This window comes from Lotus japonicus, chromosome 4 (assembly GCF_012489685.1).
Source record: "Lotus japonicus ecotype B-129 chromosome 4, LjGifu_v1.2".
Classification (NCBI taxonomy): Eukaryota; Viridiplantae; Streptophyta; class Magnoliopsida; order Fabales; family Fabaceae; genus Lotus; species Lotus japonicus.
In genome coordinates, this window is record NC_080044.1 from 80,239,178 (window position 1) to 80,256,395 (window position 17,218).

Consider the following 17,218-nt stretch of genomic DNA (forward strand, 5'->3'; position numbering starts at 1 on the left):
GGCAACCACCTTCTGTAGTGATACCATTGCTGCTGCAAGATGAGATAGCTTAGTTTGTTTTGTTTTCTTCCTTATGTAAACAAAAAAAAAATACCTTGTTTTATTATTTCGTTTTGGGTTGTTAAATTGTCATTAAAATGTAAAATTAAACTAAAAACTGAAAACATAATTACTACTAAAGTGTAATCAATGGTCAACTAACTCTAACTGGACATAATATTCAACTAAGTTTTAAATATGCGTATACACCTTGAAAAAAAAAACTAGAATGTACTAGGAGTATTACTTAGTAGTCCGTGTTCCTAGGAAAAATTAACCTTAGAGCCAAATGTGTAAATCTCCCTTTTATATATTGAATTAGAGTACTCAACCTTTTTGTACCAAAAAAAAGAGTACTCAACCTTAAATTTTCATAAACTATTAGATATTGGAATTATTAATTGTGGAAAAAATATGCTTAAGTCATCTTTCATGGTGCAAAGTTCAAACCCGTATAAATTTTGCACAGACTTGAAGTTGCAACAACAAAATTGTCAGGGTTTGCGAAGCTATTGTAGAGATTCTTAGTTAAAATAAGATTACACAATGGAATATATATTCACAAGAGAAGACTACGTAAAACAGAAAGCAAACAAACCCTAAACCCCCCCAAAAAAACTTGATACAAGTAACTTTAATCCTAATTTCGTGATTATCCATTTAATGTGCTTTATAAGCCTCAAAGAATTAAGTCTCATATCAGCGGGCGGGTGGGTTGCATTAGTAAAACAAAACAAAATCTTGATACTATGCAAGTAACATTAATCATATTTTTGTTTCAAAAAAAAACATTAATCATATTTTATCATAGGTGATTTAACATATTTTTTGTTACAAAAAGAATTAAGTTTTCAACAAATTTATTTTACGATTGATGATTCTAATTCTAGTATCAAATAATTTACTTTTTTTATTTTAGGAATGAATTTTTCTAAATACAAAGTCTAATAAAATAAATGTCAATCCTTGATTAATTTGACTTTTAAGGGTATAAGATATGGTATCAAAATAAAATTTGGCTGTGAATTGATCCTATATAAGTAACATATAATATTTCAAATTAACCATGACAAATTAGTTTGCTCTTCATCTTCACTGATCGATCATCATCATCATGACGATCATCACCGGCCATTATCAATGGAGAAGATTCTGCTCACAGCAACAACATCCTGTTGCTGGAGATTATCTCAGATTGTCTATTGAACTCCACTACAACTCTGAAAAGCTGGAATTTGTTGAATCACATCCTTTTGTATGCATGGAACCCAAAAGGTTTCTCAGAGAGTGTAAAAATTTCTTATGTACTTTCTTAGGCGCACGCGGCATGTGCAGTATTTGTTTGACAATAACAAATGAGGTTGTTTCTGCGATCCAAAAGCGGTTCCAGTTTGTTCCCAATACTAGTACTTGCGATGTTATTGTTAGGGAGCCCCATGAGTTTGCTCTACATTTGATTATAGTGCTTCGTGATGATGAATATTTGAATAAACTTCATGTGTTTGTGGAAGATATCACGGAGGAGAATGGTCCTGAGAACCCTCGAGAATTCAACACAATGGCTCCAACGTCTAGGAAGCTCATTTCGAGATTGTAGTTGAGGAAGGTTTATTTTTGCATGTTTTGCCTACCACCAAGGAATCAAAACCGTTTATTTTTGTTTGTTTTTAATTTTTCAATTGCAGACTTTGTCTTTCTTTTGAATAATATTTCCCTTCTTGTGTTTCGTTTCCAAGTTTCATTACTCTATACATGAATTTAGGGTTGTTCCATATTTGATTGGATCAATTTTGTGTTAGAAATTTTGGTATGATAATCCTGGAAAAACTTCGAAGAATCGTGTTCGTACACTTTCCGAACAAAGTATTTCGACTCTATTCTTGCCTGGGTTCACGAAATCCTTGTTGGGATAATTCTTGAATTGAAGGACAATCTACTTCTGGCAATAGATAACAAATCAGGAATGTAGAGAGAAATTATGGTTTCTGTTTTCTGTATATAAAACTGAGGTCAAATGACTCCTTATAAAGGAGTTAGTTTCAGAAACCAAAAAACGGTTAATAAAACATAATTACTTTTCGAAAAATTTCGAGCGGGACCCCAGCCAGGGGCTCCGCCTTTTGGAACCCCGCAATCTAATCGCAGTCAATTATGCATTGACTCAACAAGCGTGCACTCCGCACTACCCTAACTTGTTTCCGAGCTTAACGCATAATCTCATCGGCTTACAATAAATCACATTACTACTAAAATCCATTGATGATACTAAAATCACCAACATTTTAAAGGCAAAAGATCATCCAGTTTAATTTTGTCGGTTTTGCAATATTATCATGCAATGAATTTGGTCTATAAATTAAATTCATATCGAACCAATACTCAATCAATAATGGTTTAAATTTTTTATTTTTGTTTGAGTTTTTCTATTTGAAATTGTAGTGTATAAATCATAAAAATATAATAAATATATAATAAATAAAAATATATATAATTTATACCATCAACATAACATTTTATAATATACGCAATATTTTTTAAAGTTATGACTATATTTATTTAAATAATTACACGAAACTTTTTTATTTAAATATATAAATAAGAATGTGTCATATTATAAAAGTTTGCAAATTTTCCGATTTATTTTTTTAAAAAAAGTTTGCAAATGTTCAATTTGAATTACATTGGTACGGTTGGGTTTAGAAAATCAAATATGAAATATGAAATCCAACCCAAATTAATAAAAAATCAGTTTTTTAACTTCTGTTTTTTTCGACTTACCTCTTCAATATAAAGTCAAATTTGTAAGATAGATTGGCTTTTTTTTTTTTAATTTGATTAGTCATGAACACCACCAATAGATAAATTATTACAAAAGTAAAATGTCCTTAGTGTTAAAAGCGGAAATAAAAATTACCAACCTTATTTAGAGGCTAATGGTACATAGTTAAATAATAAAAAATGTTGGTGAGAGACAAAAATAGGTTTGGTTTGGTCCTATGAAAATTGAAAAGAGAAGAGAGGAGTGGTTGTTGTCCACGTTAGCGGCAGCGCACGCACGTGTGCACAGCCTTTTTTGGACTGGACTGCACGGCTTCTTTCGTGCGCAGCACCTTCCCACTGACAATCCCTCTATAATTATCCAGCCACCATCAGATGACTTGCACGGATGCTCCATCCATACCTCACTTACCCTTCATTTTCCTAATCCATTTTCTTTATTATGTACAAGATAATGTAGTTAATTAACAATCCTTTTCCTCTCGGAAATTCATGCCCCATTAGAATATGATTTCTATGGTCCCAAGATCTAGTTCTTTCATCATCTCTCTTTATCCTCCTCATGATGTCTAATGTTTCAGCAAAAATCACATGAGAGAGATACTTTTCTGTCTTTTCATGACATTCTAATTAGTTTGATTAAACTTTTCAAATGTAAAATCAAATATGCATTTGAATTCAAGTTATTCCCATAACTCTCTTTGTCCTTTTGTAGGTGCCACTTCGAGTAGGGGTTTTGGGATCATTGTGTTATGTGCATTATGGTGTCCTAATAACAAAGAATATATAAATATTAGTTTCAAATTATAGTGTGTACCTTTAGCACATGTATTAGCTGAAAACTTTTTTCTTATTCATGTTTTAGTTATCTAAGGTTGAAAATTAGTTTTGTTGTTGAACTAACATGCTTGAAAGACAAAAACCAAGCATCAAACAACTGGATCCCCTGTTTTGGGACCCGGTCAAAAAGATATATATATTGTAAATCCAACAAAAAGGTGTGTGGCCATGTATCATGACTCGTGACCCTAATTTGATTTTCTATTATGATTTTTCTCATGGATAGGAAATACGAACACTAGAGACATTAATTGCTTCAATTTCAAATTGTCAACTTTTTTATATGTCTCAGCAAGAGCTTGAGAGTTGAGATGCATATAGGAGTAGTATGATATAAGGAGGGAAAACTACAAGCTTACATTCATCGTTCTGTGGAGTTGAAATCAAGAAGCAAACATGATTTATAAACACTCACAAAAAGTAGCTCAGTTGACATTGATAACACTGACATAGTGTGTATGAATGATAATTGGGTTCTATTTTTGCACAATACACTTAGAAGAAAGAGATTAAGAGTCTAACTAAATCTTTTTTTTTTGAACTCAACAAAAACCTTATAATAAATCAAAGCGAATCCGGCATAGAAGTCAATACATCAGCACGCAAAAAACAAGAAAGCCCCGACGGACCCTCCTCTATCCAGACAACATCAGGAAAGGTAGAGACGTTCCGGGCAAGGTAATTAGCACAAGAGTTCCCTTGACGACGAACAAAAGAAAAATCAACAAAATCAAAACCTGAAATTAAACTACGACAATCATTAATAATAGAAAATAGATAAGAAGTTCCATTCGCCTTCTTCCAAGTCTGAAAGAGAGGTAAGCAATCGGTCTCAAACTGAATCCGCCTGAAGCCAAGATGCACAAACAACTCCATAGCCCACTTGAGACTCAAAGCTTCAGCCACCGTAGGAGAAAGAGCAAGTGTTGAAAATTTTGCAGCAGCCGCGAGCAACTCACGGGCGTTGTCCCTCGCCACCATACCAAATCCCGCCAACTTGTCCCTCCCCACAGCAGCATCCAAGTTGACCTTCACAATGTCTACTGCCGGTCGCACCCACTTCCCTGACCCTTGACCCCGTCCACCACCCGCCAAGGAGAACGACGTCGGTGGTGGACAAACTAGAGTTGCTGCCCGAGCTAACACGGAAGCCACAGACCAAGGCTTGTCCTAAAAAATCAATTTATTCTTGGCCTCCCACATAGCAAACAAGATCCGTTGCACCTCAGCCACTAACTAAATCTCAAAGTAAAAATAGTCGACATTCGAAAGGTAACCGAATACAAGGTAATTATTTATGATTTAAAACTAATTATTTGTTTACCTAAACTCTGTAAAAACAAAATTCTGTAAAAGGACAATAATGGCCTTAAACTGGACCTGAATGCTAATTCCCACCTACCAAAAGCATATCTTAATCTGGACTTAATAATTAAAACTACTTCCGGAACTAGAGCTATTTGAGTCAGTGTTCCCCAGAGTAATCTGGTGATGTTAGGAAACATGTGATTGGCTCTTTGTAATGACAGGGCAACTCCATCTTGATTATCTGAGCAGAATTATAATAATTTATTTTCTCATAATTTGATAAAAAGTCTGATTATTAGTCTCAAAATTTTCAAAAGATGCCTTTTACACTGTCTTCTAGTTATAATATGAGCAGGAAAGCTTCAAATCAGTGGGGTAGGAATAATAATAAAGTCGTGGATTCTTTTCCCTTTTGCTTCTAATATAGGGCAGCTGCAATAAAAATTGATGACTTTTGAGACCATGAATAATCTCGTCTAGATAGCAATCGTGTTAGATAACTTGGGATACCATTTTTATTTGACTTATGATGATGCAAACAAAACATTATATATGACTCCATTTACTTTGCTAATCAATATTTTTCATTGCCAAGTTAATGACTTGGTCGTTGATTCTTTTCGGTTTCTTTTGTTAGTCACTCTGACAAAATGTTATTCTCACTTTCTCAATTCTGTTTGGGTTGTTACTGAAGTTATGTTTATAAAAGATCAAGAAGCCGAGAAAGGGTCAGGAAAATAATCTCATCAATTGAAAATTAAATTAGTTAAATTTATATATATATATTGCAATCTTTCTAGAACGGATGCAGTAGTTATTGAAAGGTTTAAAAGAAGGATCGTCGAACAAAATTTTTTAAAAGAGGTTTTTGTAAGTGAAGCTCTACTTTGAAAAGTAATAAGTTTTAACTTTCTGAAGCGCAAGAAAAAAGATTCAAGAGACTCGACCAATAAATTGGAATACTTAATTTACTTCTCTCTTTCTTTCCTATCAATTTTCTCTTGTAGGTATAAGAGTCAGGCTAGCAATTGATGCCCTAAAGCTGGTGTAGTAGAAATAGAATAGCATATAATGGGATAACAACAATACCATCTTGGTGTGTTTATAAAATGGGGCATTTAATACATCATTTGTTAAAAGGAAAACGAATTAAAATAAGCAAATCAAGGGTCTTGTTTTCTGAAGAAGCCAAACCATATTTTCATTCTGTCACAGCATAACCGAAGTATTTTCTTTTGGAAGGATGAACATAATGTTGCTCTTCCCTCCGCTGTTTTCGACGAGGGCGAGCAGTCGTTCTCTTTCATCAGATGGTTGCTCTTTTGATGTTCCTTTCTATATTATTAATATATCTTTTGCTTACAAAAAAAAAACATGCGATTATTTTCCCTTTTCTTATTGGGTCAACAACGAATAGGAGTATAAGACCAAATAACCAACATACCAAACTAATGAACAAAAAAATATAATGAACGATGATCCACTCAATCATTTTATGTTCTTATTATTGCATGTAGAATAAGAAACCATCCCAAGTTAAGACATCCATGCATAAGATTGTGGTGGAAAGCTTGTAACAACTAACAACATATTGGGTTGACCATGGAAGCGATTATTTTTACCAAAATCTATGAGAACAGTTTGAAAAGACAGACAGGTAATTTCTCATATCAGCCGCTAACACTTTTATGCAGCTAAGCTTTTCGAAGCAATCTCAAAAACATTCTCCGATAGTCCATTAATAGACATGATCTTCTCCAGCTGAGCCTGCAAAAACATCACAATTTTTTAAGGAAATTTGATAGCCAGAGGGAGGTTATGCTAATGTGTGAAAATAACAAGTCCGTGTTTGGAAACTGTTCTACCGTTGTTTCTAACGCTAAAATCAACGATGGTGAGAAGCTTATGTGAGTAGCATCTGGGTGCTAGAATTGATTCTAAGGAAAAATAAGCTGATCCAAAAATGCTATTAATTACCTTTGCAAGCTTTTGTCTATCTTCATCATAACGTCTCCATCTTGAGAAGGCTGACACCATTCTTGAGGCAACCTACATTACTCAACCAGAAAAAAATGCCACATAGGGATCATGTACCGGACAATACACGTCAATGAAAAGAATTCAAAATATAAAGATGATTAATGAAAAAGGACCTGAGGATTTATTTTGTCAAGTTGCAGCACAATTTCTCCCAAAAACGTGTAGCCTGAACCGTCCTTTGCATGAAAGTTTACCGGAGACCCACAGAAACCTCCAATGAGAGAGTACACTTTGTTGGGATTGCGCAGGTCAAATGCCGGGTGGCTTAACAGTTTCCGCACATTCTCAACATTACCAGGAATGTCAGACATTGCTTGAAGAGCAAACCATTTATTCACCACCTGGAAAGGAAGGCCAAGTACTAACTTAGTGCACCGTAAGTTTAATCTAGCTTCACCGTCATTATATGAAGTTAAAGCTTATAACATGCATTTATTGTCAAAGAAAAGAAGAAAACATGCCCAACAGCAAAAAAACAAGATTTATATAAAAAAACATAGTCATAGAGATGGAGATTTACCAAGAAATCATGTTGCCACTTGCTATAAAAGTCAGCAAGAACATCATCACGAGTTTTACCAGGGATCTGGGCTAAGGCAGCCATAGCAGCAAACTGCTCAGTCATATTTGTAGCAGCTTTATACTCATTCAGTGCAAGGCTGGTAAATTCTTGACCCTCAAGGGATCCAAGATAAGCTATCACACACATGGAAAAAAAATTAGAGATGAACTGCTACCAACATGCCTGCAAATGTATCTTACATAAAACAAAAAGAATACCGAGAGCAATATTCTTCAAAGCACGCCTGGCCAAGTTTGAATGGTTGAATACATATTCTCCTGAGCTCCTATTATTTTCTACCTGCAAAAAGGTAAAAAATCATGTTCATTACAGAAGGGATACACCAGGAAGATTAAAAGATGTTTCATTTAATAATTCCAGGCAGCTTCAGACAAAAGGGCATACTGTGCTAAGGAACTCCGATCTCAGTTCGCTTGCAAGCTGCTTCCTGATGAAAGTCCGAACAGCATGAACAGCGTCAGGATCTGCAACTTCCATCATGTCCATTATTTCTCCCTCACCAGGTAGAGTTATTGCCTTTGCCACAAACTCCTAGAAGATCAAAGAGCATAAAATCCAATCAATGCACTCATATGATACAACCTTCCCCACAGAAAAACTAAACGAACAAAAAAGACATAATGAATCGTCGGGAAAATTGTCCCTAAGCATACTTTGTCCAAACTTGAGTCACGTAGTATGCGTTTGAGCCCATCAACAAAACTGGGATTCAGAACCAGTGGTTTGTTATGTTGCAAATCATCCACTAAGCTGAGCATCAACTTTCGTGCCAAAATTTGTCCAGCTTCCCAACTAAAGCATTTAAACAATCCAGTAATTAAAATCCCTTAATGCTATCAAACCGAAAAGAACAAAATGCAACTTTGAAGAATACAAACCGATTGAATTCATCAGAATCATTAGCTAGTAGGAAAGACAGGTCGTCGTCAGTGAGATCGGATTCAAGACGAACTGGAGCACTGTATCCCCTTAACAATGATGGAACAGGCTTCTCAAATATATCATTGAACACAAACTCTTCTTCTATCTGTAGTGAATGCAAATAAAGTTATGTTATTCAGCTGAAGAAAGAAAATCCCAACAATCTGCATCTTACACTATATCAACAAATGCCTACCATCATTGGGATCTATGTTAAGCAATATTAGGACTTTTTTCAAGTGACTTTGAAATGGAGTGAGGGGACATGCTAATATGGTTTTAGCATTTCTTACTTTATTTTTCCATTTAATTAGACACAGATGATCATACTATGTAAAATGAGACAGTTCATAGTTTTACTTTGTAATATTTCTTTCACCTTCGCAGCATATTCATTATTTTGCTAAATACAGAGACAGACCCAGAAAACATGGGTGGAAGGAAGTGCAATACAAGATCACTTTTCAATTTGAAATGATGAGAATTTACAATTGGTAATGAAGGGTAGGTGCCCGGCTATATGAGTTTGTTCACTTTAAAGGAGGAAGGATGTGCGTGTTCTGAGTGATGGGTTGATTTGACTATCTTTTGGGAAATATTTTGTTAGCTTGCTAAGCCTTCTGATAAGGACAAATTTTTTTAAAAAAATGATAATACAGTAATAGAAACTTTAAAAATGTAGTAGGTCAACAACTGACTGGGGACTGCATAGCACAAAAAAAAAATCATGCTGATGAAAACCACAACTTACTAAAAGAATTAGGGGTGGGGCTCATTTCCTGAGGAGAAACAGAGCAAACTATGGTCATAATTGCAGATTCTTAAGATTTTATGTCGCTAGTCATGATCAAAAGGCAGAATAAAGAGTTCTGGACACACCAGAACTAGATATTCTGAATTTCAAATATCACCATATCATAGAAAGGTGTGGCACATTTAAGAATGATGGATATAATTTTCACTTTTCCAAACAATGAAAAGATTATTTTAATCAAAACCAGGGGCCTTGTAGTGGAGCGGCCAATGAATTAAGAGCCAAATAGCACTTCCTTTCCCTTGAAGAGAAAGAAGGGTGGGAGTGGCAATCATATATTATCCACCTGTTACGGTGTATGGATCCAAAAACCTGCATGACAGATACAACTTACTAGTCTTACTAGTTCATATCAAAAGAAAAGTTCCAAACAACCTTAGTGACTCTCAGGACTGTAGTGCTGACTGATTGACCATTGCTTGAAACAGATTGCAGAGTTCCATCATGATAAATAGTTGACAGAGGAATGTCCTTGCCAGATGAATCAAGCAAACCTATTGCAACAGGAATGAACATGGGTTCCTTAACTGATTGCCCTGGTGTTGGCGGTATCTTTTGACTGCAGAAATGTCATCATAAAAATGTTGTAAAAGACATAGCTGAAAACAAAAACAAAACTTGACTGCCATTAAACCACCCAATAAAAAAGCAGAAATGAAATGTGTAAGTTTGTATACCTGATCTTCAAAGAAAAAGTATGTGCTTCTGGATTATAAGAAGTATTTACTTTCACAACAGGAGTCCCAGCTTGAGAGTACCTGTACATAAAATGATAAGTAAGTACGAAATCAGCATAAAAATGCTGGAATAGAAAAATAAAAAAATATAAACCATTGTAAGAAATTTGCAAAATCTGCATCATTTGCATCCCGCATGGCAGCAAAAAAATCTTCACATGTTACAGCTTGTCCATCATGTCTCTTAAAATAAAGATCCATGCCCTGATATACAAAAGATTTGTAAGATTCAATTTCTAAATTAAGTGCATCACGTCGCTACAATATCACATTGCATGTAAGAGGGTTATCAATATCATAGGCATTGGATAATCAAGTATTCTTACTTTTCGAAACCCTTGACTTCCCAGCAAGGTTTTGTACATTCTGACAACTTCAGCCCCCTGATATATAGGATCGTAAGAACAAAATGGAAGTGGAACAAATGGACATGGAGGGATTGAGAATTTCAACAGTAAATGTCAAACCTTTTCATAGACCTGCAGAAATGAAAGATATCATTATAAACAATTCAATATCTTAATGAGAAAAAATGGAACCAAACATGAGGCAAAAATTTATAATAAAAACATTTGAAACGTACTGTGACTGTATTTTGACATTGATGATAGGCCACAGCAGAGAGTATTCCACAGAAGGTTGCCAAAAAATTAAGTAAATCAGTGACAGAAGAACACTAAATTATTCTATAGTCCAGAGAAAAGTTTCAAATATGATCTTCAATCAACCAGAAGTCTAAAACAAAGACACTTGCCTGTGTAGAAGTTGTCCATCTGTCAAGGAGGAAAAAAAATATATAAATACAACTTAGAAGCACATATACTGAGGGGTCGAGACAAGTGGACGCGGAAAGGATTTCAAAATTCTAACCTTGATGTAAGAGTGTGGTCGCACTGGATGGGCCATGGGACCTGCATCCTGGAAAATCAGAATATGTGTGACATGGTGTTAGTCATGACAAATTATACTAAACGGACTCGTTACAATAAAAAACATCAGAACATAGAAACCATCACTGCAGAATTTTGTAATCAAAGGTGGAAAAAAAAGGCAAAGATAAGTAACCTGTGGAAACTGGTAATTTCGAAGTTTTGAAACATCAGCAATCCGCTTTACAGTGCGACTTCCCAAGTCAGCTGAAAATTCCTGCCAATAATTGACATAGAGTTAACTTGATGGAAGAAAATTATTGTTGATGTCTCAATTGAAACATTGTAACTGAGGTCAAGAGGCCATGCCTGATCACGAAAAACAGTGAGACCTTCCTTCAGGCTAAGCTGGAACCAGTCACGGCATGTCACTCTGATATTATTATTAAATGAAATCTTCAATTGGAGTTTTAACATACCCACGATGGAATGATATAAACATACAAATAACAAATGCACTGCAAAATCTTGTGGACAAATGCCAGTTGTCTTCATGTGAAGACTCATTATGATATTTCCAATTTCAAATAGAAATCTAAAATAAAACTGAGTAGGAAAAAGTATTAGAACATATAAAATGGAAATAAGAGCATATAAAATCCTAAGTTTGAAAAGATAACAAGTCCATACGAAACACCACCTGTTGCCAGTCCAGTTGTGGAAATACTGCATAATAGAAAGCAATGAACTTCAGTCACAATTAACAAAACCAAAAAAAAAAATTAATTGAAGAAATGTTTATTACTCTCCAGCAATGCAAATACATGATATCTAACAGTTACAAACCTCATGGCCAATAACTCCCAATATTGCAGCATAATCTGCATCAGTAGCAGTTTCTGGAGAAGCCAATACAAGCTTGGAATTGAAAATCTGCATACAAGTGAAGGAAATCATAAATGTTAAAAGTGAATACATATAACCAACCAAGACAAGCTGACAAGAAGGAGACGTACGTTCAAGCTCTTATTTTCCATAGCTCCCCTGACCATTACAAAAACAAGTGCACAATATTACTTTCTGTACTCTGCTACTTTCACAGACTCTCATAATACACAAAGGCACAATATAGGTAGTGTCACGTGATGACGTGAATGAAATTTGACAGAAAAAATAAATATAGGAAGATAGAAATTACATGTTAAAATCTGGGACAGCAACAACATTGAAGAGATCCAGGTCATATTCAAGCCCAAAAACCTGAATGCAAAGCATATAACAGGAAAAGCAAAATGCTTCAGAATCCAGAACAAAATATATTTTCAACTTTCAATCAAAATAACTCGTCAGATCAACAAATTAAAGAGTAAGTAAAGACAGACATCTTCATCCCACTTCATAGCTGCTTTCAGAGAATACATAGCATGTGCAGTCTTAGGTACGTCATCTGCAGGTGTCCAGATCCTAAGGGACACTTTCCGTCCGGAACGGGTAGTGAAAGTGTCATCTCTGCTCTGCAATTGCCCAGCAACCAAGGCAAACAAATAACAAGGTTTCTTGAAGGGGTCCTCCCAAACAGAATAATGCTTGCCATCCTGCAGAGAAGCACAAAAGAAGGCCATGAATAGAGTAGTAGCCACTAGATAGTCCTCATTAGAATGCATTTGAAGTAAAGATTACCTCTAAGTCACCTTGTTCAAGCAGGTTTCCATTAGACAATAACACCGGATACAGTGATTTATCTGCCTCGATGCGAACTGTATACTTAGCCATTATATCAGGCCGATCCTGTTGGATGATAGGATCCATTAATTTGATGTGATAATTTATTTTATGCAAATAAAGATCAAATCAGCATAATAACGGCTTTAAGATGCCAACCTGATAAAATGTAACTTTACGGAAGCCTTCAGCCTCACATTGAGTACAGAAATTCCCAGACGACTTGTAAAGTCCCTACAAGATACCAAATTCATAGTAAGCACAAACTACCCCGCAAAGTCTGAAATGAGCAGAGGAAAAGAAAAGGTGATGTATACAAGGAAGAAACAGACTAAACAAGTAAAAATCTCATTTACCTCTAATGATGTGTTTTTTTGTGGGTAAATCTCTGTAACAATTTCAAGATCATATTTACCACTTGGAGGTGAACGGATTGTTAGATGGCGTGCATCCAAATGATAGTCTTCCTCCTACAGGTGAACACATAAAAATGTGGTTAAAATAATGATACACAACACTCCAACCATGTTGCTCCCGACATCAAGTGTTTCTAAAATCTAAACGTAAACAACATCTAAGGATTAAAGTAGGAAGCACAAATATCACAATAGTAGTGAACACTAGACAGCACACTAAAATAAGTTGTCTGAAAATGAAAACGTTGCTTGTTAAGCTAGCAATATGGCAAAGAAATTCCACCAATGATTTTGTTCACAAAGTGCTCTACAAAGTGGGTAGTATGCAACTCAAAAAAAAAGTATATATACCTTTAAAGCCTTTCCATTAATCTGAATTGAAACTAAAGATAAGTCTTGTCCATCTAAAACTAGCGGGGGAGAAGAACCTGTCTCGCAACATAGAGCAATAATACGTATAAGAAAATGCTTAGATATTGATGCTGCATATTTTTCTGCCAGACCAACGAGTTACAAGATCAAAAAATGAACCACAATAGTCTACCTTCAACGCGAGGAAACACAGCAATTTTGGAACTAACTTTAGTGCTCTCCTCTCCCAAGGAAAATTCCAGATTCACCTGCAATAGTTCCGTGCAAGGCAAGAAGTAAGAAATGATAACAGTTTCAAATAAGCAACAATGTGAATGAAACATAATGTATAAATTCCTGCAAACTTACACTTTCAAAGTAGTAATCAGGCATTTTATAATCCTTTAAGAATATTTCTCTTGGTGTCCCCATTTTCGGTTCTTCAACTTGCTTAGCTAAATCCTCTGTGGCAACTGAACAAATTAGCCTCCTACTCAATTGCTTGAGCCTCTGGTGCAGAACATAAGAACATACAGGATCATTTAAGCAATCATGCAATGAGTATGCAGACATACAGAAAAGTATAATATCTTATTAAAACAAGCAACTAGACAAACAATAAAGATCAAAGTTCCAACAAAAAGTATAATAACTTACTGGCTGAGGAGAATAACAAGAGCAACACTTCTTTTGCAAAATGACCTGTAAATGCCATATCAACAGTTCAGTACAGTCATCAGAGTATCAGACAACATTAAATCAAAAAGCTATTTTTAAAACAATGATGTATCAAAAAGAAACCTCTGAAGCAAGGAAATGCCTAACTCTGATGCTACTTTTTGCTGTATGCTGAAAATAGTTAAGCTGCAAATATGAAGATAACAATCATCACAGTCCATAGTTGTGCAAGCAATTCACAAAGTGCTGTGTGGGGTCTACATTCAACCTGTTCTTCTAAACTGATTTTTCTAAGGAAATAGAAAAAAGCATACATAGCAAGACCCAACAAGTGTGGTAACTGAACAAGGTGACAGGTATAAAAAAAAAACGGTATTTCAGAGAAAGTTTCAATTTTTTTCAAGTTTTTAGCAATTTCGAAACGACCCATTAAACATGGAATGAGAAAACAGAAAGTAAAGGTAATCACAGGAGCAGGGGAGATCAAACCCAGTAAACTCTTCCTGGAAAAAGCGAGAGTCTTCGATGGCAGAACCAACCGTGCCATTATCCCGAAACCCTAATTGATCGATTTCCACAGAAACAAAAGAGAACTCACAAAGAAACCTTAAAACCTAGATCAGTCAATTTCTCGGAATTCACATTCAGATAAATGGATAAGGGTGGCAATTTCGGATTATGGTTGTGAAAATTCGCACAAACAATATATATGAAAAAGGATTAAATATATTTGAAGCAATAAGATCATTTGCGATTGAAATTATAAAAAAAAAATGGGAAATTGAAATGTTTGAGCTTCACCTTGTTCCGCAATGAGGTGCAGTGAACGGAGAAAGAGACAAGATGAAACCAGAATTTATAGAACCTAGGATCTCTGTTTTTTTCTTTTCAAAGATTATGTGTAAAATGGTGATAAATAATAAAGATTTATGGAAAATAATACTAAATAATAAAGTTAAAGATAAGGAAAATGGTTTATTTAATTGAGTTTGTTGTAGATCAGTTTTTTTTATAAAAAAACTAAAAAATCGGATTGTTTAAGAATTAAAAGACATTAGACTATATTCCGATCGAGAAAAAAAAAGGTTAAGCATTATATTGGTCATGTCTTTGTGTCGCCGTCTGATCTAGGTCCCTCGTCGAAAAAATTATTGAAAAAGATCATCTTATTTATAAATCGTTTGTAGAAGGTTCTCGCTAGAGTCCGGGACTCCGGCGAGTGATGATATGGCATGCTGACTGTGTCAGTGAGGCTTACGTGGATTTAAAAAAATCCAGTCAGCATGCCGAATCAGCTCCGGCGAGGATTTGCTCCAAACGATTTACAAAGAAGATGATATTTTTCAATAATTTTTCCTCCAAGTGACCTAGATCAGACGGCGACACAAAGACAAGGACCAATATGATGCTTAACCCAAAAAAAAGACATTACACTAAATCGACAACGAAGGTCCTAAACTAAAAGCGGGTTCAACTCAGTAGGGGCAAAGATTGTTGTTGAAAAGGAACTTGGCAACGCAAACCAAACGATGTTAGCTTATTCGCACACGAATATAATTAATTTATCCAAATTATCATATTTTTATTAGATAAGCTTAAATTATCATATTATAACATGATAAAATTTGCTTACTAATCTATGTATATACATTGAAAATATAAATTGCACCCTCTAGAGATCGATCATTGGACCTTACCCTCCTCAACCCATAAAATCAAACTAAATTTGAGAAAATCTATAATGTTTCATGTAAAAATGTAATTGGACGTTGATATAAAAAAAAATTAATTGTGAATTCGTATTAACAAAAATTATTTGATTTTAATAGCTACACACATATTATGTAAATAAATCACACATACATTATAAATAAATTTAAACACATAATAAAGTAAAATAGAATTGTGTGACTTAATTTTCGTATATAATTATTGACACACCCCCGAATTATAGCTCAAGTGGTTAGAGCTACACGACTATTTAATTTTCGTATACAAACCATTTACCCAAAATCCTTCAGTGCATTTGTGACGGAAAGTATATCCGTCGCTAAATATTGCGACGGATAACAAATTCGTCACAATATCCTTGTCAGCGTTTTTGCAACGTGAAATCTATCCCTCGCTAATATTTACGACAGATAACAAATTCGTCACAAAATCCTTGTCCGACACTTTGCGACGGATGTAAAATCCGTCACAAATGTCTTGTTAGACACTTTGCGACGGATATGATCTCCGTCACAAAATCCTTGTCACTGTAAAAGTATGTCCTTAACGACTTTTTGCGAGAAATGTAAGTTTGTCACAAATCCTTGTCAGCGTTTTTGCGATTGATTATGTATCCGTCACAATTTCCTTGTAGTGAGTTTGGAGACGGATTGAGATGGAAATTTTCTGTCGCAAACTCCAACATCCATTGTTGTTATTTCAAAAAAAACATCCATTGTTTAATCTGTGACGGAAATATCCTCTCTAATATTCCGTCACCAGTTCCGTACCAAATCAAGTATTTTGTGACGGATTGAATCTGACGCCAACAAACCCATGTTTGTAAATTACTTTTAAACTATATTTTTTTTGTAAATTGTGTTATTTTTTTTACATTACTTAAAAAAATAACGAAATATCTTCATTATCAACATTTTCTTTTATAACCTTTCAAAATATAAAAACGTTTTATCTTTTATAATTCCTAATAAAATCAATTATAACAATTTATAATTTAGATTTAATTTCAAAAAAAAATAGATTTAGTTAGTATACTATACTATACACTAGCAATATACACTTCTAATAGTGAAACATAATTGGATGTATATATAAAATGAGGAGGGCTCCAATTACTCCAGGAGTAAGATAAAAAACTTACTCCAAATCTTGGCCCTTGATTTTATTAAAAAATAAAGGTTGAGATTAAAACTTATATACCTCTCACGTGATCTCCTCTGCTTAGATTTCTCCTTCTTCTTTTTTGTGAAAACCTAGAGGAAACACCACCCCTGTTCTTAATCCTAATTATCAACACCTTCTTTTCGTTAAATTCTAAATTCTCCCTAATCTGAATTCTGGAGCAATGGCAACGACACTTCTAGGAGCAACTTTCAGGGACGGGAGTAACC

The 17,218-nt window shown here is 34.6% G+C and overlaps 1 protein-coding gene across 1 annotated transcript; it reads right to left on the bottom strand.

Moving 5' to 3' along the window:
* Positions 1-6,431: 6,431 nt before the first annotated feature.
* Positions 6,432-14,788, bottom strand: LOC130710443 (puromycin-sensitive aminopeptidase). Its single transcript, XM_057559723.1, has 32 exons — positions 14,566-14,788; positions 14,220-14,282; positions 14,076-14,120; positions 13,788-13,928; positions 13,612-13,687; positions 13,419-13,495; positions 13,008-13,121; positions 12,811-12,885; positions 12,610-12,717; positions 12,312-12,524; positions 12,128-12,189; positions 11,946-11,973; positions 11,776-11,862; positions 11,630-11,655; positions 11,299-11,362; positions 11,126-11,206; positions 10,931-10,978; positions 10,815-10,833; positions 10,644-10,648; positions 10,528-10,539; positions 10,387-10,443; positions 10,155-10,264; positions 10,001-10,081; positions 9,699-9,882; positions 8,467-8,615; positions 8,242-8,380; positions 7,973-8,119; positions 7,786-7,867; positions 7,526-7,701; positions 7,119-7,346; positions 6,943-7,014; positions 6,432-6,732 (listed from the first exon to the last, which is right to left on the bottom strand). Exons 1-32 carry the CDS (start codon positions 14,641-14,643, stop codon positions 6,652-6,654), a joined length of 2,928 nt encoding a protein of 975 aa, XP_057415706.1. The 5' UTR covers positions 14,644-14,788; the 3' UTR covers positions 6,432-6,651.
* Positions 14,789-17,218: the final 2,430 nt, after the last annotated feature.